General features: G+C 37.2%; 3 protein-coding genes across 5 annotated transcripts; all 3 read right to left on the bottom strand.

Moving 5' to 3' along the window:
• Positions 1-219: 219 nt before the first annotated feature.
• Positions 220-11,413, bottom strand: LOC112500464. The gene is made up of 16 exons (XM_025103958.1): positions 11,059-11,413; positions 8,471-9,177; positions 6,752-7,951; positions 6,271-6,549; positions 6,071-6,139; positions 5,702-5,782; positions 5,562-5,599; positions 5,382-5,469; positions 5,172-5,306; positions 3,697-3,894; positions 3,518-3,597; positions 3,300-3,372; positions 3,111-3,212; positions 2,694-2,799; positions 2,300-2,387; positions 220-548 (listed from the first exon to the last, which is right to left on the bottom strand). The coding sequence occupies exons 1-16, from the start codon at positions 11,411-11,413 to the stop codon at positions 365-367; spliced, it is 3,783 nt and encodes a 1,260-aa protein (XP_024959726.1). The 3' UTR covers positions 220-364.
• A 2,156-nt stretch (positions 11,414-13,569) lies between these two features.
• LOC112500372 lies at positions 13,570-16,823 on the bottom strand. Its single transcript, XM_025103855.1, has 4 exons — positions 16,670-16,823; positions 16,472-16,571; positions 14,632-15,003; positions 13,570-13,969 (listed from the first exon to the last, which is right to left on the bottom strand). Exons 1-4 carry the CDS (start codon positions 16,777-16,779, stop codon positions 13,838-13,840), a joined length of 714 nt encoding a protein of 237 aa, XP_024959623.1. The 5' UTR covers positions 16,780-16,823; the 3' UTR covers positions 13,570-13,837.
• A 310-nt stretch (positions 16,824-17,133) lies between these two features.
• LOC112500891 (uncharacterized membrane protein At3g27390) lies at positions 17,134-23,221 on the bottom strand. Of its 3 annotated transcripts, XM_025104502.1 has the most exons (11): positions 22,763-23,221; positions 22,586-22,694; positions 21,183-21,375; positions 20,970-21,106; positions 20,044-20,332; positions 19,763-19,869; positions 18,715-18,874; positions 18,446-18,641; positions 18,076-18,316; positions 17,716-17,872; positions 17,134-17,433 (listed from the first exon to the last, which is right to left on the bottom strand). In XM_025104502.1, the coding sequence occupies exons 1-11, from the start codon at positions 22,854-22,856 to the stop codon at positions 17,431-17,433; spliced, it is 1,686 nt and encodes a 561-aa protein (XP_024960270.1). In that variant the 5' UTR covers positions 22,857-23,221; the 3' UTR covers positions 17,134-17,430. The 3 variants fall into 3 exon arrangements, with proteins under 3 accessions (XP_024960270.1, XP_024960268.1, XP_024960269.1); XM_025104500.1 differs by having other exon boundaries at positions 17,134-17,872; XM_025104501.1 differs by having other exon boundaries at positions 17,134-17,872; positions 18,076-18,271.
• Between the last annotated feature and the right edge of the window lie 2,137 nt (positions 23,222-25,358).

The following is a 25,358-nucleotide window of genomic DNA, read 5'->3' as shown; positions in this document are numbered from 1 at the left end:
AAAAACATGTGGTCATTTCGCAGAAGTATCGAAAATGGGGTCGTTTGTGGTAGCATATTGTTTAGCAAACCAAGTCTGTTGAAATTTGAAACGAAATTCAAATGGGTGAAAAGTGCACAGGAATTAAATGAAATGAGACTACATCACAGAAAGAACTAACCTTTCTTGAAGAACTTGAAACCAAAATCCAGTTGTGAGCATTGTGATCTGATGAAAGGATTCTTAGCTATGTCAATCATACCGTTCTTGCAATTTTACGGCCTCAAATAAGAAAAACGAAGAGTTCAACCAGCAGTTGACTATGACTTCAGTATATTTATTCTTCATTACATGTTCAACTCTTTCTCGAGCTACTGTTTAGTTTTTACCTTGAAGGGCTGACCAACTGCGATATGGACCTACATAATCGTAGAATCCTTAAAAATCCCACTCTGAGATCTCGAATTGCTGCTGCAATCTCAGTAGAGAGTGATTGAGAAGACGAATTTTGCGATTCATCCACAGGGGTGAAAATTTGGCATGGAACAATCTCTGACGGGTAGATACCCCTGCTTGAATTTCATTATCGAAGTCAACAAGAGTAATTAATGCAGAGGATGTGTATATGATTCAATTATAGCAGAATATTATTGAATTTAATAACAGCCTACATAAGATTACAGCAGAAAGGTGAACGATCGTGTGAGAAAGGAAGTTATGGTGAGAAGCGTAAGAAGAGATCTGAACCCTTGATTACTTTTAATCTCATTCCCACCCATGAATTACGCTTTAGAAGGGAACTGATCCGGTTCATCTCGGTGCAACTCATAAGTGTTGACATCAATACGATTGCTTCAAAGGTGGAGATCTCTTCTTTACTTCTCACCATAGCTTCCCTGCACATTTCCAATATTTGACAATAACCCAAGTTTCATGACATTCTTCCACACCATGCACTAGCTGGGGGTCTTCGTGGAAACAGTCGCTCTACTTTTTGGGTGGAGCTTAGATCTGCATACATGTCACCCTCCCTAGATCGCACCTTCGAGGTGGGATATACTGGGTTTGTTTGATTTGGTTTTACAAGTTTCATGATCATTCAAGGACAATCAACCATGAACATGCAACTTAAGTTACCATAACGCATGAACCAGGTTTCTAATTCTCTTCTATTTCATTTCATTGTTTGAAATTAGAACAAGTATTTTCTCAGGAACATAAAATCAGATCCAGTGCTGGATCAGGGGGATGGCATACGGGACGTTTAAACAAGATCTTCAATCTACAAATGCTGCTCTAAGTAATCCATGTTGTAGACATTTCATAAGCACCAAGTCTACTGGCTGCATCACGAGGATGCTGATACGCCTGAACGTTTTGATAAAATGTACCAAAGCCGATTTCAAAGGGTTGTGGGGTGATTTGTGAGACATTGAAGGGCTTAGTAGTTAATATTAATTAGTTATAATTTATTTTTATATTGATTACTTGTCTTTTAGGATATCTTCTAGTATGGTATTTGAAATACATAGGCTTAGAAAATCTCAAGTATTCATAGGTCATTAGAGTTAAGGGTTTTTTTTTTTTTTGGGGGGGGGGGGGGGGGATAGAGTCTAGAGTCTTGGGGGACCGCCTACTTCTTGAATTGTTGCTCTATCCTTATAATTTTCTTTCGTTCACAGATAAATAAAACAAGAGTCCAGCTGAGTTCTTATAGGATACCCAATGCAAATGGTGACTGCTTCCTTAGTGCGACGCTTTTTAAATTGTTACATGGGTGTCCTGCAAAAACACACAATAATAACCTACAACAGCTTCTCCAACTCAACTCCCTGCTTAGTTTGCCACAAGCGTAAACACTTTGAGGGTTAGTACAGACAATGTCCATCAGATCCAAAGACTTCCATCTATGAAGGTCCTGGCTGAAATGTTCCTGTCTTCTCCTTTTTTTCCCCCTCATTTGCTGGGTAAAGGATTGAGGGTACATGGAGTCCAACATATAGCAGAACATAACATCATACCCGCATATCTTATTAAGAGTTATATGACATTTGACTTGTATTAAAAACCATAGTGGAGAAGCAGCAAGCAGAATAAATGAATGTAACGTAACGCTAGAAGATTAGCATGGCAACAATTTATATGGTCGTGACTTGCAACAGGGAAGGCAGGAAAAATTAGATGTAGCGTCATTTGAGTGTACAGCAATTTTCAGAGGTCAACAGAAGCAAGAAAATGTTACATGAAATGTAAATATCAAATTTTCTTTTAAGTGCATCAAATTCTATTGTCAAATAAAAAATTATAAAATGCAAGGCACCTTTTTAAACATGAAGCGTTTAGAGTTATTGTTGCCTTCTTTCGGCCGTTTGGATCAAAAAAATACAGCTCCAGATAAAGGCTCTCGTCTGCAAATCAACAAAAGTTGCGAAACTTAGCTTGACCCTAGCGTCTATTCCAGAGAACAGCTCCATGATAATTTGCAGTAAACGAAAGAAAATGAGGCGAAGAGAAGAGCATATGATATCTAACGAGAAAAGTGAATAAACTCACTTTTCACAGAGATTGATAATGTTACCAAGATAAATATTTTTTGTAAGTGGTACTAATTGATGTTCTCTTCACTGATGTTTTGATTTCAATAAACTTCTATCTCATTCTTCATCTGCAAAATTAAAGTAAACTAGGATAAAAGATAGTTTAGTTAGGATTACCCAAGGATGTGTGAAATCTAGCATGAACCAGGTTCCTTAGCTCTATTCTTGCAAGTTGAATCTCCTCCATCACATCAACCAAATTCCCCAAAAGGGAACTGGTCGTCTGTAAGAAACAAGCAATTTTAAATTTGTAACTATTAAAGATTAGAAGCTGTAATGTATTTTCACAGTTTTGACCTCAAAAAGAGCTTCACTGTGACCTTATATTAATGAGATTTAAAGAAAAGCTTATTGCAACTTTGCAAGCAGTAAAATTCGCTTTGTGACACAACGCCCCAATATCTTAACACTAGTGGGGTGAAGAATACCATTGAAAAATACGTAATCCTGGAAACAACTGATACTAGTTTTTTGTTGGTTTGTTCTTGTATGTAAATGTTCCAAATCTTATGCCATTTTTGTTAAGATACTTACTTGAGTTTCTTGTGCCAAACTTGCTGCACCAACTTGCCTCTGTGTTATCCCAGCATCAAAGACAAACCCAAACACAGTTGAAGCATCCATATCTTTGAAGTGCTACAAGACAACAAGCTAGATAATGAAATAATATAAAGGTGGCAAACCATATGGAAGTTCGTCAATATATTATATATAATGTTTCACCTTGTTTATATTCATTTCATTTAATATATTAGAAATGGAAATGCTCGGGATTACACCAGCAGTGACCGTTAGCCTGTAAGTATCAACAATAGAAATTTAACAAGATTGGACTAGAACAAGAGCAAAAATAAATTAAATTTTATAGCTCGAGGCACAGGTTATAACAAAGTCCTGTTAAAAGGTGCAAGTCATGATAAAAATGAGTCTTCACAAGGAACCTTTGAGTCATGAGGTCGAGGAAATTAAGAACAATTTCATGACGACCTTTGCTACTCTTCAGATTGTCTAAAACCCACAGCTGAAATAACAAAGAAAAGGTAGCAAACAGAAGTTTCAGCAATCAAGCAATATCATCTTACAGGACAAAGTGAACTAGTAACTTAAGTGTATAAAGGACCTGCAAATCCTTCCGTATGGTCTGACAACGTGCTCTTTTCATCAAATGATCAGTAACAAATGCAATAGTATCAGCAGGGTTGGGTTCCCCTTTCATCTTACATGATTTGTGAAAAGAATTTGTCAAGTTGGAAATTCTTCTATGGATATCTTCTATTGCCTGCATCATTGAAGTCAATTTTTTGCAATCAACTTGGCACTGTACAAATCCACAAGTAAGAAACCGACCTAGTTTTTCGTACAATTAGCAGTTACATATAAGTTGGCTAGAAACAAATTTAAAGTACGAAATCAAAGAAAACCAATCAATAAAGAAAGCCACAAAGTTCTTTATCTACAATAAGCAGTTCACAGTAAGTTGCAAATCAATCTAACAAGAAAAGCCACAAAGTTTGTGGTTGGGAAAGAGAAAAGAGCAGCTACTAATCACCAAAAAGGTTTCATGCAAATTGAGCACAAAGACAGCAAAACGTCTGGCAATATGTTGTGTCAATTACTCTCATCATCATGAAATGCACGTAAAACTTTCTCTGAGGAGTCATCGGAACATAATATTGATAAACAGAAGTGTAAATATACAGCTACCATCAATGGTTGGTTTGATGGTCTTCATAGATTTTACTCGATGCAGAAAGGACCGCTCAATATCTAGAAACAAGATTATAACGGTTGGCATGAACCCAAAGCTTGATGTAGTCTCTACAAAATTAATGAGCATAACAGATTGCATATCACATCTAAAATAAAGCCTCTTCAGGTAAAGATTTAGGGACCGACAAGAAAACAGATAAGTTCTGCCATTTATTAAATGACACAATGACGAGAAGCATGCTGGCTGTCAAATGTCAACCATAATCTGGGGATAGTACAGGAAACAGAGAGCCACCTGTATTCTAGCAAAAAACATCACCAGTAAATGGTCAATACCTGGTTTTTTCTCCATAGGTAGAAGCAACTATTTGAGATGCTCACAATCTCATATAACATTTCTACACTTCCCCTCATGCTATCACAACCAGGCATCTTATGACACAGAACGTATATATGGAAGAACTTAAATAGAAAGGTGACTTGCATGAATAGGAAGAATCCTTATGGTACCAACTCGGAGAAAGATAAGTAAATGATTTTATGTAAAAAAAAAAAAAAAAAACTGGGTTCAAAACAAAGTCATCTTCTTCAATACATCCGGTTATTAAGATGATAAGATCCAAGGACATCCAGCTTGAAAATAATCAGACCAATTTCAATAAAGCTAGAGAAATCTAACAAGTTGGGTATCCAATGACTTCTTAAACCATGAAATATCTAATACAAATTCAAATCTTCCTAAAAGAAATGGTAAAAGATTTATATGTCGATGCTGAGAGGAAAAAAGAAAAAGATCAATATGTAGATTTAAAATTACAATGCCACGCAGTTTAATAGAGTGACATTCTGTGTGGGTGATGAGGGAACAAGAATGGGGTTCAATACCTCTTGTATGTCCTCTATGTTGTCTGAGAAGGGCTGCTGGTGAATAACTCGAACATCCAGTGAATTTGGTGGTGGATAGTTCAACTTCAACCCTTCAGACTCTTGAATTCCAGAGGCAAGCGACTGCACACTTTTCTACGCATAAAACAGAACTGAGAAAAGACAAAGATGGGAAGCTTTTATCAAACAAGTAGATGGGTGTATAAATACCAGTAGCCTCTCTCGCTTCAGATGCATAAGCTGCAACTTAGCCTGCTCATGCACAGTTTTGCACAAGAGATATTTTGTTTCTGCTACTCTGCATTTTCCATTTGTTAACATGTCAAAGCACTCTAGAAAAAACTGAAGTTTGGCACATGTAAAAAACCAATGTCGGGTGAATACTAATACCTTTTATCTTGAATATTACCACCCTGATCTAGAAAGATCTGTATCAATCAAAGAATAATCTCAGTCTTAGCAGGTAAAATATAGTTCACAATCCAATGATGTCAAGCACACGATTAAGATAAAGCTATAAGCATTCCCACCTGCGACTGAATTTCATTAGAAAGAAGCTGATATGTTTCAGACCTCTGAAGCTGACCCACAATATCAATCAGACGATCAATCTGCAAAACAGAGACCATCACAGACATCAAACAGAAACCAAGCACATAGTAATGGTCTCCCCTTTTTCAAAAAACAGGTGCAAGTCACAGTTTTGGGTCTCATTCCTTCTACTTTAGAGTAAAAAAAAGAAGAAGAATGAAACAGCAGAAAGTAAATGGGAAAGAGTAGGGAAGTAAAAACAAGATGGACTATAGCAACTTCAGCAGTTCTCATATGTGCAGCATGTAGCCATGTTTACCATATAGTCAATAGTTGTGGCAATAGATATAAAGGATAAAAGAACATACCGTATGGAAATTCATCCTATCAACTGAATGCGAAAAAAGTTTTGTTTCTTTAAAGAATCTTGAATGGATCTGCAAAATAGAATGTCATATAAAAAAAGCTAATATCCAGAAACAATGTTAGAAGGAATGACGCTTTGCATTCCTCATCGGGAGCACAGAAAGCCATTCAACAAACAACACAAAGTAGCAGCTAACCACACCTCAGCTAAATGTTTCAGATTAGGACCAATACTTGATATTCCACCGTCACTTGGGAGTTCGACATCAGAATTTGAACTCCTCCTGATTCTAGCAATTTTTTCAGCCATCACATCTTCAGTTTTTCTTTTCCGCTCAGCTGAGCTTACATCTCCAGTAGACAACTGATTCGCACCGGAAGGCTGTACCTTTTCCATGCATAAGGAATCAGTGCTATGATCGTGCAATACACTGTAAAGCTCTCTATTTGAGGGACTTCCACCAAACTGATCTGCCAAATTCTACGGGAAATGTAGCACCAGAGTCAAATTAACATCACAAACATACTTGATAAGTGCATTTGACATGCTATAAAATCCCACATAAGCCTTTTAATCCTAGGGAAAATAGATTTCATATATACTTGCCAACTTGAGGTATCAAATACTGCATGGATTGGCTCATGTAGCACCAATGACATACAAAAAACAGTAGGTCACTGACCTGCCGATAGGATTGTTCATCTTTCCTTCCGTTTAACAGGAGAGAAGTTTTCATCAGCCCCATGGGAATGTCACTTTCTCTTGAAATTGTTTGAAAGTTCTCATGTTCTATATCGTTTGATAAGGTTGTTAAGCTCCTCCTCAAATCTGAGTTACAAAGGACATCATATGGAAAATCCTTTCTGTCATGCAGCATTTCTTTTACATTGGAGATTGCAACATTTAGTGGAGTAGAATTTTGTCTTCTCTCAATGTACAAGGAATCCATCCCATCAGATGCTGTAGTAGAAAGTTGAGTATTGGTGACGCTTTCCCCTAACCCTCCAACATTGCCCAGACCAAAACTTACTGACTCATTAAGCTGAATAGACTGCTTTTCATCTCTATAAGGACTGCCTCTGAATTCTGCGGTTGTTGCCTCCTTGAATTTTTTTGGAGAACAAGTAAAAGTTTGTGGGGAACCAATCTTATTTTCATCATCTTTATAACCTGCAGATTGCAATAACTTTGGCTGCATGTATGTGTTTTCAGATGGTAAAACCAATATTGATGCAACTTCAACAGAACTTTCCTTACGAGTTCTAGGCACAAAATTATTTGGTATCTCGGTCTTACTGTCATTCATGTTTGTAGATTCCCCTTCTCTCTTCTTCTGAGCAGAAGATGGTAATGGTTCTTCAAGATAAGTGTCTAGAGTCTTGATCCCAGCAATGTTCATACAATTGGCTTGGAGAGGTTTGTTGTTTTTCTCCAACAAAGTACCCAAGGGAGTCATCTTGAAGAGGCCAACTACAGATCTGGAATTTGAATCTTCAAGTTTTGCATTCAAAACAGCCGAAAAGGGAGAAGTCTCTAGAATTCTTAGTTTAGAAATGCTTCTCTGTAAGGACGAAACACTTCCACCGTGTTTTAGGCTTTCAGTTTTTGGAAAAAGACTTGCTTGATTATGGAAAGGAGTCACAGTTCCTGGAGATTTAGATAGGCTAACACCATTTGAAACCATGTAACTTGGCCTATCAGTTAAACGAGTTATTGATCCTACCAAAGGAGATTTATTTTCCTTTTCCAAGACATCTTCTAATTGATAAGCCATATTCTTAGGATTTGAGGGAGTGCCTTGACTAGTAGCCAAAACTTCCAAGCCTGAGTTGATTCCAAGTGCATCTTTAACGGGCTCCTTGGTCTTGGCAGTAAGAGTGCCCTATAAATGAGAAGTAAGGTGAACAATACACAATATCTTGATGAAAAACAAGCAACTACAAGAATACACTTTTCCTAGCTATGCATTCTAAGGGACGGTTATTTTATACATAAGAAGTTACACAGATTCAAACAATCACATGTCAATCAAAAGAACATGCAACAAATGATTTGATACAACCAGCCTATACATACCCAGATGCAAGCTTCACATAACTGACAAGGATAAGGCATTATCATGTCTAATTTAAATAGGTATGGAATGAGATACAAATCAGATAACCACTAAACAAGTGATCAGCATGCCAAGTGTGATGCATTTCTTATGCATTGTAATTTTATACCCATATCTATAAATTCTGAACATTTAAAAAAAGATAATGAACTTTGAGGAATATGGAGGCCTGACAGGGGACTCAAATATAAATCAACGATCGTTTTGACATGCACTTTCATTCGAAACAAACAAACAAGTGCAAAAAGAACAGCAATAACGTTGCTATTAATTGTAGGTCCTTACCCCAATGGATTGATTAGGGGACAGAGGTTTAGAAGCCTGGGTTTCAGATGCATTAGATGAAACACCAAATGCAATCTGCTTACTAGGAAAAAGTTTGGATCCAGATGCCACACCCATCTCATTAGGATTAACATTAACAACTTCATTGAGTGCCTCATGACTGGTACTGTCTTGCATTTTTACATCTTGACCATAACTAAAATCCATGAGGTCAGGCCCATTTTCCTTGTTTGCTAAAATACGTTCTCCAGATTTTATCGGCGACTTTAGCATAGAAATATGGGAGATCACATTTGAATCATTGTGGCCTTCTGCCAACAGTGCATCCAATGCAGGGGATAACCTCCCATAGTCGTACTTAGCATGATATTCTCCAACAAGACTCATATCATTCGATTGAGAACCAGTGCTCAATTTAGAGGTAGAAACATCAGGTTGAGAATTTGGCTTCTTAGCTAGTGTCAGTAGCATTGAATTCCTTGTATTAGAGGGGATAGAACTCAGAGTTGGGGTTTTCTCGTCAAAGGAAAGGTGAACCCCTGTGGAAGTCTTCAAATCCCCTTCTGAATCTGATCTAGCGATGCTATGAAAATGCATTGAAAATGCTGTTGAATCCATAGTATGATCATGATTCTCATCTGAGGCTGCAGAGTCTGAAAAATCTCGTCTAATAAAGCTTGTGGATACAGGACCAAAAAAATTATCTTCTGCAATCAGAAATTATTTAGAAAAAACCAGTTAATAGCATTTTAAATTTTATAAGTAGAGATCATACCCATAACAAAGACACTTGCCTCGTCTATGATGGTAATTATATCTAGGGTTGTTAACGAGCCGAGCTGAGTTGAGTAGTAGGTTATTCGAGCTCGGCTCAAAAAGACAATACCAGGCTCGAGCTCGATTTGAGCTAGAATAACTTTTTCAAAGTAGGGCTCGAGCTCAAGATCGAATGTTTTTTTAATTACGCTCGTCTATGGGCTCGAAATCACGATAGATTAACTCGAATATTGGCTCAAGCTTGATAATTTTTATATTTTCATTGTATGGTTTATGAACATATGAGCATGTTTGGCTCAAAAAAGTGTATGCTTGAATGGCTAGGCTCGAGTTGAGTAGAGTCGAGAAATTTAATCGAGTTTTCAAACGAGCCGAGTCAAACACTTGTCTTATGGAGCTCGGCTCGTTAAGTTAAATAAGTTCTATTTTGTGTTCAAGATCAACTCGAGCTGGAGAATTATTAAGCTCAAGCTCGAGTAGCTCGTTAAAAGCTTGGATCGAGTACTCTAAGCATCCAATGTACTAATTGTGTAATGTTTTTATTCTTTACTATAAGCAAAAAAGACATGTTTGTAATGATTTCAGATGCATTTGCACTTGATTTAGTGTGCAACTGTGCATGTGACTGTCCCATCACAAGAGAAAATGACATAGCAAGAGGGAGTTTACATATTATGAGTTGTTTGGTTTTTTTGTGAGAAACCAACTATAGGATATAGGATCCTCCAAAATCAAAGGCTAAGATGGTGACAGCAGCAAGGTCATTGCCCCATGGTGTAGTAACCGGACAAAGGTACTAACAGTCTAACCAGTTTTACCCTCCATAATTTTTTTCCTGTACAGGATCCTTAGAAGCTCAAGTGCCGAAAACTCTCTTACTTAAGCACATTTATGCGCCGCATATACAAAAAGACAAAACAAGTCTACTTATCTATCTCGTGCATAACATAATAAGTCAGGTAATCAGGTTATTAGAGGAGGATGCATCATGCCAGGTAGTTTGGGATTCAGTTAGCAATTTCTCCTAAATTAACGATAACCTTAATAGTCAATAATGGAAACAGCTTCTAAAAGGTTCATCTTAGGTATTCCATTTCCATAGAAGAAGGATTCATCATGCCAAGCGAATGGGTCAAGTCAGACATCTCTGTGAGAAAAATCTTATTGTTCATAAACATAGAGCAGTGGGGATGTTTGGATAAACCTTAATGCAATAAATACGCTGGGTCTAACTCGGTTTTTATGATCTAGTATCTCCAGCTTCCGCTTTAGGAATCTTCGAACATAGAAGGATCATGATGAACATTCTTTCCTGTTGGGAAGTTCCAATCTCCAGGAATGGATAGCCCAATTTGTCAGTTCACAACAAATGCTCATCAGAATGCAGAACTAAAAGATATCATAATCAGAAGTCAAGTAAATATACGAGTTCTACTTTCTGGAAACACATGATATAAACATTTCCTTTTCTTGCCTAGTGCTCATAAGCAAGTGTGACCCCAAACCTAGCTCAACCGCCCCTGCTTTGCTTCTCAACTGGTTTCTATTAAATGGTTATGTAGATACCCTCTGCTCCAAAAAGAAATGCACGCTCTCATACTTGGTTCGCCCCTAAAATTTTAGTCTTCTAAATTTTTTGGAAAAATTACATGGGAAACGTGAAACATCATTTTTTACGAGAGTACCTCTCCTTTAAGAAAAGAAGGCACTATTTTCACTGTGAATTGGCCATTGAACGAAATTAACAAACTGACAATTCGCTATAACTTAATCAATCAAGCGAAAATATGATGAGGGTCAGGAACACTTGCCATCGTTGGAGGTAACGGAACCAATAGTGCTTCCACCAGAGGATGGAGACCGAACCACCCGCAAAAACGGACTCCTCGGACCGAGTTCATCCATATCATCATCTTCGTCGTCCTCTTCTTCATTCCGGAAAAACTGCTTCCGGGCACCATCTCGTTCAGAAAACCCTAATTCCTCGTACGGGGAACTAGGAGGCTCAACGTCCGGGGGAGTATTGTACTCTTCATCACGGTCAAATATGTGAACAGATGTATTCTCTGCAAAGCTCACGCGCCGAAACCGCTTCTTGCGGAAGGCCGTCGTTCCTTCCTCCGTTTTCGTATTAGATTGCTCTTCTGCGGCCGCCGGCGACGCCATTGATTCGTTCCGGTGGAGAGATTACAAGAATTAACAACTACTAGATGGATTTGATCCAGATCAAATTGGGGACTGGATGCTTAAGGTTTCATCAGTGGAGTGTTGAAGGAAGCACACTTTTGTGCGGGAAAACTGCAGCATTTCAAATATTATAAAGAATCTTCCCGAAACTGGAAATCTACCAAGAGAACAACTATACTTTTCACTACATCAAAATATTACATTTAATCTAGAGCAAATTACATTTTTGTCCCTAGGGTTCGTTAAAATTTACAGATTTTGTTCCTGTCATTTTGAAATTGCGGTTTTCCTTTTTACAGTTTACACTTTTAAGTACGAGGGACGTAGGGATGGACTCAGAAACGGTGACACCATTTGACTATAAGAAAAAATATATAAATAAAATTTCAAACGATGGCACCGTTTGATTATAAGAAACAAATATATGTAATTTTTTTCAAACAGTGGTACCATTTGACTAAGAAAATGACACTAACAAAATTCGAACTTGGTCTGGAATGAAATAAAACCTTGCAAACCAATTCTACCAAATAAAATTTGTTCTCATTGTTGTTTCAAAATACATACGGTGGCATACAACAAAATAATACGGTTGCATCTTTTCCTAAATCTAAAAACTTTTACCCTTCGACGGAGTATTAATACGGTGGCACGTGCCATTGTATTCCCCATAGTAGGTCCGTCCATGGAGGGACTAAAATATAAAATGAATTGTATACTGTAGGGACCAAAACAACAATAAAGTTTATATCATAAGGACAAAGACAATAATAAACTATAAACCATGTAGATGAAACTCGTAATTTCAAAAACACATATATGAAAATAAATAAAAAATCAACCAATTACGTAAATGAAAAACGCAGTTTACTCTTTAAATCTATAATAACTGATGTAAATTTTGGTGTACAAAATAAATCTATTATCCTTACACCAACGTGTAAGATTGTAGGTATATACTTCTATGTCTTTTTTTGATTAGTATAAAATTTTGTGTAAATGAATAGTATTACACCAGATTTAGCGTCCCTGTTAGAATGATTTTGTGTTTGGTATTTGAGATAATGTTCGATGTCTTGTTGGAGATGGTATAAGCAAATGTATATGTTTATGTTTTAGTAAACTTCAATTTTGGTCCCCTAGTGTAGTAAATAACTTAAAAACCAGTGCTAGCTTTTGGCTGGTCTAGAAATGATTTGCATTTAACTTTGATATGTCACGGATACTTTTGCCTTTTCACTTGTTTTGTTAATATCGTGTCGCCTAGCAGTAAACTCTTTCACTATCTGGGTTTGATTTGTTTGACTCATTGGCGTAGATTGTGCGGACACTATTGACCATTGTTGTTGAATGAACGTGAAGAATTGTTAGTGCTGGTTCGAACCAACAGTAAAAGTAACATCAATAAAATCAACTATAGGCACGCCAAGGAAAATGGCTAGAAACCGGTTTGTATAAATACGAGGGTAGTGTTTAAAGTTAGATTAAGTGTCGTTTATCAAACGTTTACCCAGGTAAGCGCTTACCAAACCAATTAACTTTGCCGGATGAATATGGCATAGACTAAGAATCTTACCCGGTAAGAGCGAAAGCAAGAATCTCGAGTCTTACCCGGTAAGTGATGACAAGGACTCTTACCATGGTTAGCGCTTACGGAGATAAATTGTTGCATACGATGCGTTTTAGCAAATAAAATCTTGTCCGGTAAGTAAACAACAGTGTTGAATTTTACCGTGAATGCTTACCGAGTAAGTGTTTAAGTAAACGGCCCCTTAATAATGATTTGAATCATTTAAAATAATAGTTGGGTTACAATTTATAAACATACTTCAAAAGTATACAAGTGGCTGCAAGATAGGGATAGACTCCGGAAACTTTTTATATGGTGACACTTTCTAAAACACGAATCTAATGTTTTTTAGCTTATGACGGAGGGACAATACAGTGGCACGTACCACCACAACCACCCTCTGGGTCCATCCCTGATGCAAAATCGTTATTCCCTTAGATTATCCATCGAACAATTATGAAAAGGTGGTGGAGTTTTCACGACCCATTATTTGGTTCAAATCCGACCCACCTAATGTCTTAAGATACCGCGATTTATTGGCATATCGGAGTCTAATGCCATGCCATTCATAACAATAAAATGTCCTATCTTACATATATCAAACGCACCCTTAATACCTTTGTAGCTGGTCCGCAAATGTGCAAGATTCAAGCAATCACCAACGTAGATGCAACTAGCAAGCATTTCGCATTCTACAATCTCGACTACGATAAACAATAGTACACATACAACAATGAAGCATATCAACATTGTTACTTTTCTCAAGTTAATGAGAAAATGGACTACAAAAGGCACCAGAATGGACTGCACATGAACATCTCAGTTTTCTGATTTCAACCGTATAGTGCCCGCCATGGCTCTTTCTCGAGTTCTTTCGACGCCTTGGTCGGGTTCCATGTTACTTTTTCTTTCACGAATTGCAGGGATGAGGCGCTAGCCAACGTTTCTCCTATCTTACATATTACCTGGGAACAAAACAAAATGGTCAAAAAGATAAATAGTACTCCGTCTAAACCAAATTAAACAAACACAGTAAATCTCACACAGTCAAAAGATAAATAGTTGCCTAACTAGCACACCGCCTAAACCAAACTAAACAAACTCAGTAAATTAAACATAATAAAAAATAAAAACAAAAAATAAGTATAGAAAGTACAGTTTAATTAAAAATGAGATAAAAATGGTTTTTTTTATGTTTTCTGCAATATCCTATTGATTTCTTTGTTCTTTTCTGCTGTTGTTACAAAAAAAGAAAATCAAAAGAGAGCCAAACGGACTCGAACTTGCAACCTGCAAAAAACTACCAGTAGACTGCAACCACCTTTTGTTAACTTAAAGGAGCACACATCAAAATAAAGCGGGTGCACCTTTAAGACCCCTATTTTTTCCATTGTGACCGGAAGATAGAGCAGGGGGGCACAGGCACAGGCACCGCCTAGGTATTACTGAATCTGCCCCTGGACACAAGCGTCTTAAATCGTATCTATGCCGTGCAGGCTATAATATTAAGCAAATTTCTTTACGTAGCAGAAAGAGCCACATGACAAACACAAAATGCACAAACACAAAAAAAGAGAGCTGCTACCTTTCACATTTTATTCACAACAGATGAATAGAAAGACTGTACCTCAAGGTCATTCTGCAGCGTTTGCTTTTGACCACTTTGTCCGAAAAGAATAAACGAAGATGTCTTCAGGACACGGACCAACTGAAGAACACAAGACAGAGGCTCATAATGAATCTGCATCGATGGGGGTGCTTTTTCATGTCTACTGGCTAAGATTTGCATCATACCACTTTCTGGACCTATTTGTATGCCATAAATGTTTCCATCTACTGAAGTTTTTCTTTCCAGCTTAATCTTTGACGAGTCTAAAATGAATGGAAAAATCAATGAAGGCATGCTTGATGTTCCTTCTCCTGTTAATGATGACAACACTTCGCTGATTGCACATGCCAATACTGGGGATTCGTACCTTTGCAGAACCAAGATGGACACCTGATGGAAGTAGGAAAGTCACAGAATTTTGTCATCCACAAGAAATGGTGCAGAACACTTGAAATGATGCAAGATTACGTTTGGAGATTAGTACTTATGCAGAACCAAGATGGACAGACAATCATGATGTGGTGTCAATTTACACCTAACATTTGGTTTTCAGGTTTGGTGCAGGGTTCTCAGCTCAGAGGCGGACCTAGAAAGTTTTTCAAGTCGTGGCATTGGCACAGTTTGACTATAAGAAATGAAGATATATCCATTTGGTTATATTTTTCACAAAATCATCATTGGTTTGTTGGTTAGTTCTTTGCTTTATGTGTGTGAGGTACTGTGTTTGCGTCTTTTATCACTTCTTTTTTTTTCAAAAACATAATAAATTTGAAAGTAAAAGCTAAAAACTAAGTAAATGGCACAAACAAGATTCGAACCTGCACCTGGGATGGGGGAAAAGCCTCCTTGCTAACCAACTTTCCCAACTGAAAATTGTGTTCTTATTGTAGTTTTAAAATATATACGGTTGCACACAACAAAATGATATGGTGGCACCTTTCAGGACCCTATGTTTTTTTACACTACGACGGAAGAAAGTAATGGCCCATGCCACCGTATCCACTAGTGTGGGTCCGCCCCTGTCTCAGCTTCACAGTGAGGCAGGCAAGGGCGTTTTAGGAGCTACGATCTAGTATCATGCATGATGCATTCAAGGATTCCAAGGATTAGGGTGTTCCAATACTCTATAGTGTTGTAGTAGCAACTTTATCAATGTAAACTCCAACTAGAAAGGCAGTTTGATTTCTTTTTAAGCCTTCATGTCATATATAACCATCAAGATCTCTGTGAGATTCCCTATATGCATACAGCTTCTATTTTCACCAAAAAGAAGAGATTGTTTTTCTTGTAATGCACAAACTAAAACCCACAAATGATTGTGTTTGTCCCTGTTTGCTTTATGGAATCAGTGACTGATCACCAATTGTAATTACAAAATTAAGAGAAAGCAAATGAACAAGGATACGTGGGTTTGGGTAGGATCGTTTTTAGAGAACCTCTCGTATTCCCATCCCGAGCTTCGGCAAGTGAACTACTTCCAATCACGCATATTTCCGTTTGCATCACTAAATGACATTCCGTACCATTAGTTCTAATCCCTAAATTGCGCAAACTACAAGGGGAATTATTCTGAACCATTATGAGTTCAGCATTCATCTCCAGTATTGTATCCAAAATATTGATCTCACGTTTTAGATGAGAATTTGTCCATTACATAAAGGTATCGGTAGTTCTAGCCTCCATTGATACAAGTCAAAGACGATTACATAAATTCAGTACACGATTGAACTGAATAAACATACTCAAATTCCATTCTCCAAACTTAACTCCGTTAAGTTAAAGCAGCACGTATGGCACAAATCTAACACGAATATTGAATTTAAACAACCAAATATTAAATAACAATCATGATACCTACTTGAGGAACTCCATTGGTATCGACAAAGTGAGTAACATCTCCAGAAGCTCTGGTATCCATAATTCCATATTGATCCAGTGACAGATCGAACGACTCTTTTCTGCAAAATTAAGAACCAAAAAACAACAAATCATCATCTGACCTCGGCAAAGATTGAAACAGTAATTGCATAAAGACAAAAGGAAGTCAAGAGCTAACGATCTTTCGAGAGCGGAACTGGAGTTTGCTTGAAGACCGCCTGTGATGGCGGTGGCGAGGCCGCCGTCGACGTCATCAAGAATGAATATTACCTTTGCAGCTGTCTTCATTGCTCTCCGTTTGCTCTTTGAGTTGTGGGTGAACCATTAGATACCCAAGAGCGGGTAGGTATCGAGTCCAGCTCGTAACCCAGCCCAGACTTGCCTCGAGGCTTTTTAAACCGGACTCAAAAATGAAAAACCCATAATAAATCGAGCTTCAACCGATCCGGTTAAAATTTAAAGCCGATTCGGTTTTAAACATCACGATGAACCAATGGAAGTAGATTCTGGTTAATGCTTACCCGTTATCCAGATATTTAAATATTTAAAACTTTACATCTTAGATATCAAAAATATTAAAAATACATTACCCAAAATTAAAATCAAGTTAAAATACATTACTTTTTTATACAATTTGCACTTTTTAAATTATGTTAGAGATATTTTATTTCAAAAGAATCATAACATTCAAAATATCTGAAATCACATCCAAGTAATAATATACAACACATCAGACTGCTTTTCATCCCTATATACAAAACTAATAACTTTGACAATAACAATATTGCAATTTTTGTCCCAGAAAAGAAATTGATTTCCCGTGCACCCGAGTTCGAACCCTGGTTGTATGAGCCACATAGCCCATACATTTAAGCTCTCCCGTGCACCCGAGTCCAACCCCTGGAACACTTCGTCACCAATAGTTCCAACTTTCGGACTTCACTGCACAAAACGAATCAACAGAGCCTCACGATCACTGAATCGAAACGACATCTCGTCTACGACGGTTTACTATCATGTCTCTCGCACATATGTCAAACCTCAACGGTCCACCATCATGATTTAGAAACCTCCAAACAAAAACCAAAAGACAAAAGTACAATGTGTTCGGTTTTTGGAGGTTTTCGAGAGGATGTGGTATGATTATCATACCACATCCTCAGAAACTTGAGCATTACGCGGGTTTTCATCCTGGGTCATGGGTGTCGAGCCCACTGTACTAACCGAACCCTGACATCTATGCCCACTTTTCGAATCTGCCACATCTTGGCTCGCTAGAATCCCCGCCTGAAGTGCCTCAAGATACAAAAGCTTCACCAAGTTCTTGAACTTCCGCCTGAACGTTGGCATCCTAGACATCGACCCTACTATGCCCTGCAACCTGTACGTAAACCGAGGGGTCGGGATGATGCGTTATTTAGAACAATACCTTCCAACAATTTTTTTTGAATGCTTCGAGCGATTTTAAAAACGACATTGCATAATAGAAGAATGTCTCTTTCAAGTACAAGAAACGCCTCGAAATCCGTCAAACGGTGATGCATTTAAATAAATCTATCAAAGTTATTCTCGAAAATAATTTACCTTCGAACGATGGCTTGTAGCTGTGCTCGTCTGACATGATCATTGGATGGAAAACCGCTATCGTCCCAGTCTTCGGGTTTCTCGTTCTTGTACCTCATCACGAGCTTTCGTAGGCAGATCTCTTCATCTACGTTCAGTTGAAGCCCCTTGATTTGGTCCTTTATGATCAGGAGCGGCCCAATAAACCACTCGAAAACTTTATCCCTTGGCAAGTTCGTCCTTGTTAATTCCACCTCATCCGCTAATACAACCAATGTGTGTGTATATATATATGTATATATACTCGATTAGGATCAATATATGACAAAAAATCGGCGTTATAGGATGCAAAATAAATGTCTAAACCGGAAGAATGGGGAACAGTACTCACAGATAACTAAACCGGAAGATTCGGATTTTGCCGAAGCAAGAAGACACTGCAATATGGACCATGCCGGTAATTTGATGTCCAACTTCTTACATCTTCCCTTCACGATGCATTCCTCTATGTCTTTCACGTCTATTAAACCGTCACGCAGAAGTATTCTTCCGTTCACCTCGCACGATTTGAACAGCCAATCCCACACCTGCAAGTTATGTAAATCGTAAAACATGCACTCTGTTGATTGAAAACGCACGATGTTGCAAGTTGCAACCTACCTGCACAGGTGTGTATTGTTGGAGAGCTTGTTTCAAAGTCTTCGAACGTTGTGAAACCAGCCGAGAACCTCTCGAGCTTTCCTTTTCGTTCTTGTTATCGTTACCTGTCAAACTCCTCTCGAGCCGATCAGATGTTTTCATGTTCTCACGGTATCTTGGTCTGGCATTGAAATAATTTCAAATGGAAACCATCAAATTGAATGACCCTAAAAAACCATTGGCGACCATATAACTTATTGGAGTCCTACGTTGGCTAGACATGAACCATTTAATATAAATATATCAAATGAGAACCAATATATGCATGAATACATATACACTATATGAAATTTCAGCGAGTATATGCACCAAAGTGTGTGTGTGTATATATATATATAGGTGAAGAATCGTGTGAGAAGTATAGTTAAGGTGAGAAGTATACGGGGATTGATCTAGTGCATCTCGGTGCATCTCATCCTAATGTGCATCCAAGGGTGAAGATCCCTTCTTATGCTTCTCACCTTAACTCTTCTTCTCACCGGAATCCAACCTTATATATATATATACACACACATAGTAGATATGTATCGATGAATATACTAGTTGACATAATACATGTTTTGATGGTGTATATGCATCAATACTATATATATATATATATATATATATATATATGACGAAACTAATCAAATGAGAACCACAAAGAGGTTGAGAACGGTGAGAACCAGTTTTCATGTGTTGTTTCACATTGTGAATCAATGCATGTGAAAACGTGGTGTTTCACAATGTGAATGTCTATTTTTAGTATTTTTGTTTCACACCCTCATATTCAAATGCATTGTTTCACAATATGAAACAGCACATGATCAAGGGTTCTCACAGTTCTCAATCTTTTTGTGGTTATGATCCTCATTCAAACCTTCCCCTAGGGCTCTTTTAAAGAAATAATTCGGTTCTCAAAATATTTATGGTTCTCGTTTACCGCACGGATCCCCTAATAAGAAGTGGCACATGCAACCACTTAACGGTGCTACCGTTGTAATTCATATGTGAATAACCACGAAGGTACCTCGGAAAGCACGATCCCTCCCTTAAATAGAGCAAGTCATTTGTATATTCATCAAACATTGAAACTACAGCCATAATGTACGCAAGCCCAAATTTAATCGAATCTTCCTGAAAAACGGAGGTGCAGGGTGGATTTAGCAACTAGCATTTCTGCAACCAGATTTTTCCGGCTGCGTCTTGATCGAAATTTGCAATCAACGACCAGTTTTCTGGTCGGGAATTTATTTGCGATTACCGGCCTTCTTCTGGTCGGCTTTACATTTGTAATGTATAAAATCAAACCTGGTGGACGATCATCGCACTATACAGAGCAAGACCAAAACTGGAAAAGAAAGAAGCAATCATGGCTCCAACCACCGCCAACGGCCATAAAACTATCGCAAGTCCAGCGAAAGGCACGCAAACGGTTTCAAGAAACGGCCCTTCTCTCCCGATTAAGTCTTCTAATAGCCTCTTCCATCCTATGATCAGCATGTACGGGCTCTTCCACAGAGCCACGACGGTTATCAGCGGCACGTCAACGGCAACGGCAATCGGAAGGACGAATAAACACTTCGGCAACTTGGATAATCTGCGCATAAACATCAAGAAACGATAATCGTTTGTGAATTAATGAGTTTTACAATCTGCGCGTCCACTACAACAAAATCAGGTTTATAGGACGCCAAAAATGTCTAAACATTCTAATAGACTGTTTTTCAGGACTTGGGTTTATATGAGTATATGACCAAATAATAATTCGTCACATGTAAAAGTATTACAATAAGCTTGTAAGACGCTTTTAGGGGTTGTTTGATTTTTCACCCATCAAGTTCTGAATCTATTAAGTTGTCTCTAAACATTGATCTGTCTAGATACATTAAGATAAATTGTTGTTTGATTTTTGTCCTGAACAAATAATCTGAATAAAGATTACCATTTTAACCTTATGTCTACGTAAGTGTTGAACGAATAAATTGTGACTTTTAAATAGGACGAACAATTGTTTGATCCTACAAAGTTCTATAAATCGGTTTATTAGGACGTTTAAATCCGATTTTAGCCACGGAGGTTCAAATGCGGTGACTTCGGACTACCCGTGAAGGGGTCGCCCTGGGATTAGTCGGCTTGCATAGCGGGTTGGATATCCAGGTTAATAAAAATATCCGATTTTGTCATGGTGACCAAAAATGGTGGCTAAAAAGCTAAAGGAATAGGATTCTCCGAACCTGATGTCAATCGGTTTCTGGCCGGCGGGCATTTCTTCACTGAGATCATCCATGAAGGAGAAGTAAGAGTGGAAGCAAAAATCGGTAAAATCTCGAACCACCGTGCAACTTCCTTCGAGTGTGGAACGACAACCATCCTACGTTCAAAATAAACAAAAAAATCATACAAAATATCGATCATAATTCGGAATCTTTAATGCTAATCATACTTACAACAAAGCAATGGAAGCACTTGTCTCTGTGATTTGTACCGATAACTTCAAACGTTGCAATCAATGGAGCAAAAAACCCAAAACCTACACCGCCGAGAAGGCTGCCGGCGATGGCGACAACCGGCCATAGCACAAGAGGCAGAGGCAAGAACAGAATTAAAAGTATTTTCAACACCCATCCAAGCCTTTTAGTCCTGCAAAATTAATTTCGAAATGAGAAAAACTAGGGGTGGCAAATTTGTACCGAACCAAACGGCCAACATCAGTACCCATTAAATTGATACCAATTACAGTCGGTTGATAGCATTGTACCAAGTATACAAATTTGGTACACGCTTTTGGAAGTCGGCATACCACGATTAGCACGGTACCGACTTGAACTACAAATTTGGTCCTTATGGTTTTTTCAAAAATAACAATCGTCATGGTTTGCAAAAGACCAAAAAATTAAATAAAATGACGAAAATACGTATCATTTAACGGAATTTTTAACTATTGTTCGAAGAAGGGGACTAAAACCGGACGTTTTTACAAACCATGACGTGCCATCTTATAATTTCAAAACTGCAGGGATAAAAAACGTTAAATTTGACAAATCACATGGACCGAATTTGTAGTTCACTCCTAATTATTTATTAGGTTTTGCATTTTTTTTAAATATCGAATATTATGAATTCTAATTTTAACTATTTTATTTAAACATTTAAATATTACTTATTTTTACTTCTTGCAATTTTAGGGGTGTTTGGAATTGCTTATTCTATAAAATCACTTATCAACTTATTATGAAATGTTTGAGATTGTTTATAAAAACAACTTCTTGACTTATTTAGGTATGCCACCATTAATAAGCACTTTTGAGTGTTTGGATAAACAACTTATACCGGTGCCAAACCGGTAATAAGTAGTTTTTGAAGAAGTTAAACTCTTAGGACTTACAATAAGTTGATAAGTGCTTCTGTAGAAAATCATAAGCTGTTTCAAATAAGCAATTCCAAACACCCCCAAGTCAGAAGGATTCAACTTCTTCAAAAACTCCTTATTACCGGTTTGGTACCGGTATAAGTTGTTTATCCAAACATTCAAAAATGCTTATTACCGGTACCACACCGAAAAGAAATAAGTCAATAAGTTGTTTTTATAAGCAATCCCAAACACCCCTAAAAACCTTAACATTTCTTAAACACCTCCAAATGTCACTTAAAATTTGAATAAAATACCAATTATAGTTGGTTGGGAAGATTCCGTCTTTTTTCTTTTACATTTATAGTGTTTTATTGTGAAGTTTCAAATGTAAAATGTTACCCACCAATTATAATCGGTCGGTACACATAACACACCGATTATAATCGGTTGGTAGGATAGGAAAAACAAACAACTTATGGTATGCAAATAGCAAGTTACTTGAAGACACAGAAGTAGGTCCAGAAGAAATGTGCCACCCAAAGTCCAATTGCCACCGCCGAGTTTCCGACCACCATTATCACCACCACAATTGGTCCGATTATGACACCTGCAACTCACAGATTTTTGTGAATTTTTCGTATATGAACTTGTAATCTGGATTTTAAAACAGAATACCTTTAATTATGCCAAGAGAGAGAAGGAGGAGGAAGAAAGGAAGGAAGGAGACGAAGCTCCAAAGCTTAGCTATAAACCCTGTTGGTACTTTCATTTTCCGATCAATCTATCGAATTCAGATGTTTAGGGTTCTTCTTCTTTCCGATCAATCAATTGAATCCAGAGATTTAGGGTTCTTCTTCTTCTTCTTCTACTTCGGTCTGTGATTTAGGGGTTAGGGTTAATGAAGATCTCTGAATTGAAACTTCAAAATCATTTCACAGGATTTCTTCTTCTTCTTCTTCGATATGTGATTTAGGGGTTAGAATGAACGAGGACTTGTGGATAAAAACTTCAAAATCATTTCTACTTCTTCTTCTTGGGTGTGCGATTTAGGGGTTAGGGTTTATGAAAACCTCTTGGACAAAAAACGTCGAATCATTTTAGAAAGTTGTCTCTTCTTCTACTTCATTGATGTGGGTGAATGATTTGGGTAGCAGAGTTTTGAAAAGCACAAATGAGGTGGATGAAGAACGTAGGGCACGTGGAGCATCGCCATGGCTGTTCTTTAGAACGTGGCGACTCATAAACAGCTTCCCGCCAAAATAGCAGGGATGACGGTTTACACCCTTGGTGTCACGGTTTTTTGTCTCTTTCCGTTGCTTTTTAGTTTTGCTTTTAAAGAATCCATTTTTTATATCCTTTTAAACCAAATTCATCTCCTATAAATTAAATATTTGATTAAAAGACAATATTTGAATCATTAAAAGATGAATCTTGTTTAATAAAAAAAAATCTGTCTTTTTGAATTTTTTGAATGATTTTGTATCATGAGTCTCTCTTAACCATTAGTACCCTAATTTCATCGTAAACAATTACACTTAAAATCTCTATTTGGGCCATTCAAATACATTTTCAAAAAAAAAAATCAAATCTTTTCTACAAAATTGTTATAAATGTTATTTGAGATTCAGTATTAGAATACTTACAAATTTTGAAAAACATCAAAAAGAACTTGAAAACTTAAAAATCCTGTAGAAATATTGAAATTTTGATACTAATTTATAAAACTTCATTAAAAAATCGGGTCTATATATGATCGGTCTCGGGTCACGCCGACCCAAGCCATGATTTTTCCAAAAAATATAACCAGGTCGGGACTGCAGGTCTATAACCGATCCCTACCAGTCCCCATCCCCGTCTTAAATCGGTCACGGGCCGGACGAACCCATTTTGAACATCTCTGCTTCATAATCCTCTAATGAGCCCAAGTCATTTAACCACTTGAATTAACCTTGAAGTTCAATGGATTGTTGTTCACCACTTTTTAAGTCTTTTTCCATTCTTAATTTTGATAGTTACTACCAAGAAAATAGCAAGCTTAGGGGTCGTTTACTAAACGCGTATCCGGTAAGTACTTACCGGGCAATTTTTTTCACCGGATGAATATGACAAAGGCCAAGAATCTTATCCGGTAAGAACGAGGATAAGGATGAAGAGTCTTACCCGGTAAGTGAGGGTGACGACTCTTACTCGGGTAAGTGCTTACTTGAAAAATTGTTGCATGGAATACATTTTGATGTACTACAACCTTACCCAGTAAAATAAATTATAGTGTTGACTCATAATGGTAAGCATTTACCGGGTAAGCATTTAGGTAAACAACCCCTTAGATTCATGTATAACACTCAAAAGTAACAAGTTTTTTGCTAATTCTGAAACTAAGGAAATTAGTTTGATAATTTCACCTATAGCAGATAGCTTAAGAGACAAATATAGAAAGTCATGGTTTTGACAAAAATCAGATATTGGAGTACGGATCACTTCACTGTTTAAACGCACAAATTTCAGAGAATGAGAGAACCTTTGTTCCGAATGTCTACATAATGCTGATCCAAACGTCAATTATCTGCTTCTTATTTTTCGTGAATAGCAGGGACATTAAGCAACGGCTCGGGTATTTTTATTTCTTTGACTATAAATTGATGTTTCGATCATCATTTGAAGAATTTTCACCATATTTTGAAAGAAAGCATTCAAAGACGACACTCATCCAATTAGCTATTCAAAACACTCGTGTTCTTCCTTATTATATCATTGTACGTCATTTATTCAAGTATGTGTAGAACCCATTTATTGCATACAGAAAAAATTTGTATCGATGATCATACAACGGGTTTCGTTCTACCTTAAAGAATAAGGTTATAACGAATTATGGAGACATTATAATAGATTAACATTTTTGTGAGATCGCCAAACAACTAGTGTTTATTACCATCTTAATAAGCTTAATAAGATTCACAACTTATTTGGTCAGCTATATATAATTGTATAGTAGTTGCTTAATAATATAAAAATTGACTTATTTAATAAGTTTCTAGGGAAATTTTTTGTATAAAGTCATTTTTTTTAAACATTACCCTTTCAATTAAAAAAGGGAAAAGTACAATAAAAACCAATGAACTTTCTTGTTTGAAATTATTAAGTCCTTGAACTTTTTTTTGGAACAAATAAGTCTTTGGACTTTCCAAAACATGTTAAATAAGTCCTTGAACATTCCAAAATATGTTAAATAAGTCATTGGACAATTTTTGGAACAAATAAGTCCTTGGACATT

This window comes from Cynara cardunculus (assembly GCF_001531365.2).
Source record: "Cynara cardunculus var. scolymus isolate 2C chromosome LG 17, CcrdV1, whole genome shotgun sequence".
In the NCBI taxonomy this organism is placed as follows: Eukaryota; Viridiplantae; Streptophyta; class Magnoliopsida; order Asterales; family Asteraceae; genus Cynara; species Cynara cardunculus.
Note: the sequence above shows the minus strand (reverse complement) of the source record. Positions and strands in the feature narration are given on the sequence as shown.

Bases quoted from the DNA above. Each gene is read 5' to 3' on its own strand.
- LOC112500891 (XM_025104500.1), bottom strand. From the start codon at position 22,856: ATGAAAGTACCAACAGGGTTTATAGCTAAGCTTTGGAGCTTCGTCTCC. The intron at 22,695-22,762 runs GTATTCTGTTTT...TGTGAGTTGCAG, and splicing joins CTCTCTTGGCATAATTAAAG to GTGTCATAATCGGACCAATT. The intron at 18,642-18,714 runs GTAGGTTGCAAC...CATAACTTGCAG, and splicing joins AACAATACACACCTGTGCAG to GTGTGGGATTGGCTGTTCAA.
- LOC112500372 (XM_025103855.1), bottom strand. From the start codon at position 16,779: ATGAAGACAGCTGCAAAGGTAATATTCATTCTTGATGACGTCGACGGC. The intron at 15,004-16,471 runs GTAGGTATCATG...TACTTCCATCAG, and splicing joins ATACCAATGGAGTTCCTCAA to GTGTCCATCTTGGTTCTGCA. The intron at 13,970-14,631 runs GTACAGTCTTTC...TTTTGTTCCCAG, and splicing joins CGCTGCAGAATGACCTTGAG to GTAATATGTAAGATAGGAGA.
- LOC112500464 (XM_025103958.1), bottom strand. From the start codon at position 11,413: ATGGCGTCGCCGGCGGCCGCAGAAGAGCAATCTAATACGAAAACGGAG. The intron at 5,470-5,561 runs GTATTAGTATTC...TGGAAAATGCAG, and splicing joins GGTAATATTCAAGATAAAAG to AGTAGCAGAAACAAAATATC. The intron at 2,388-2,693 runs GTAATCCTAACT...GTTGATTTGCAG, and splicing joins TAGATTTCACACATCCTTGG to ACGAGAGCCTTTATCTGGAG.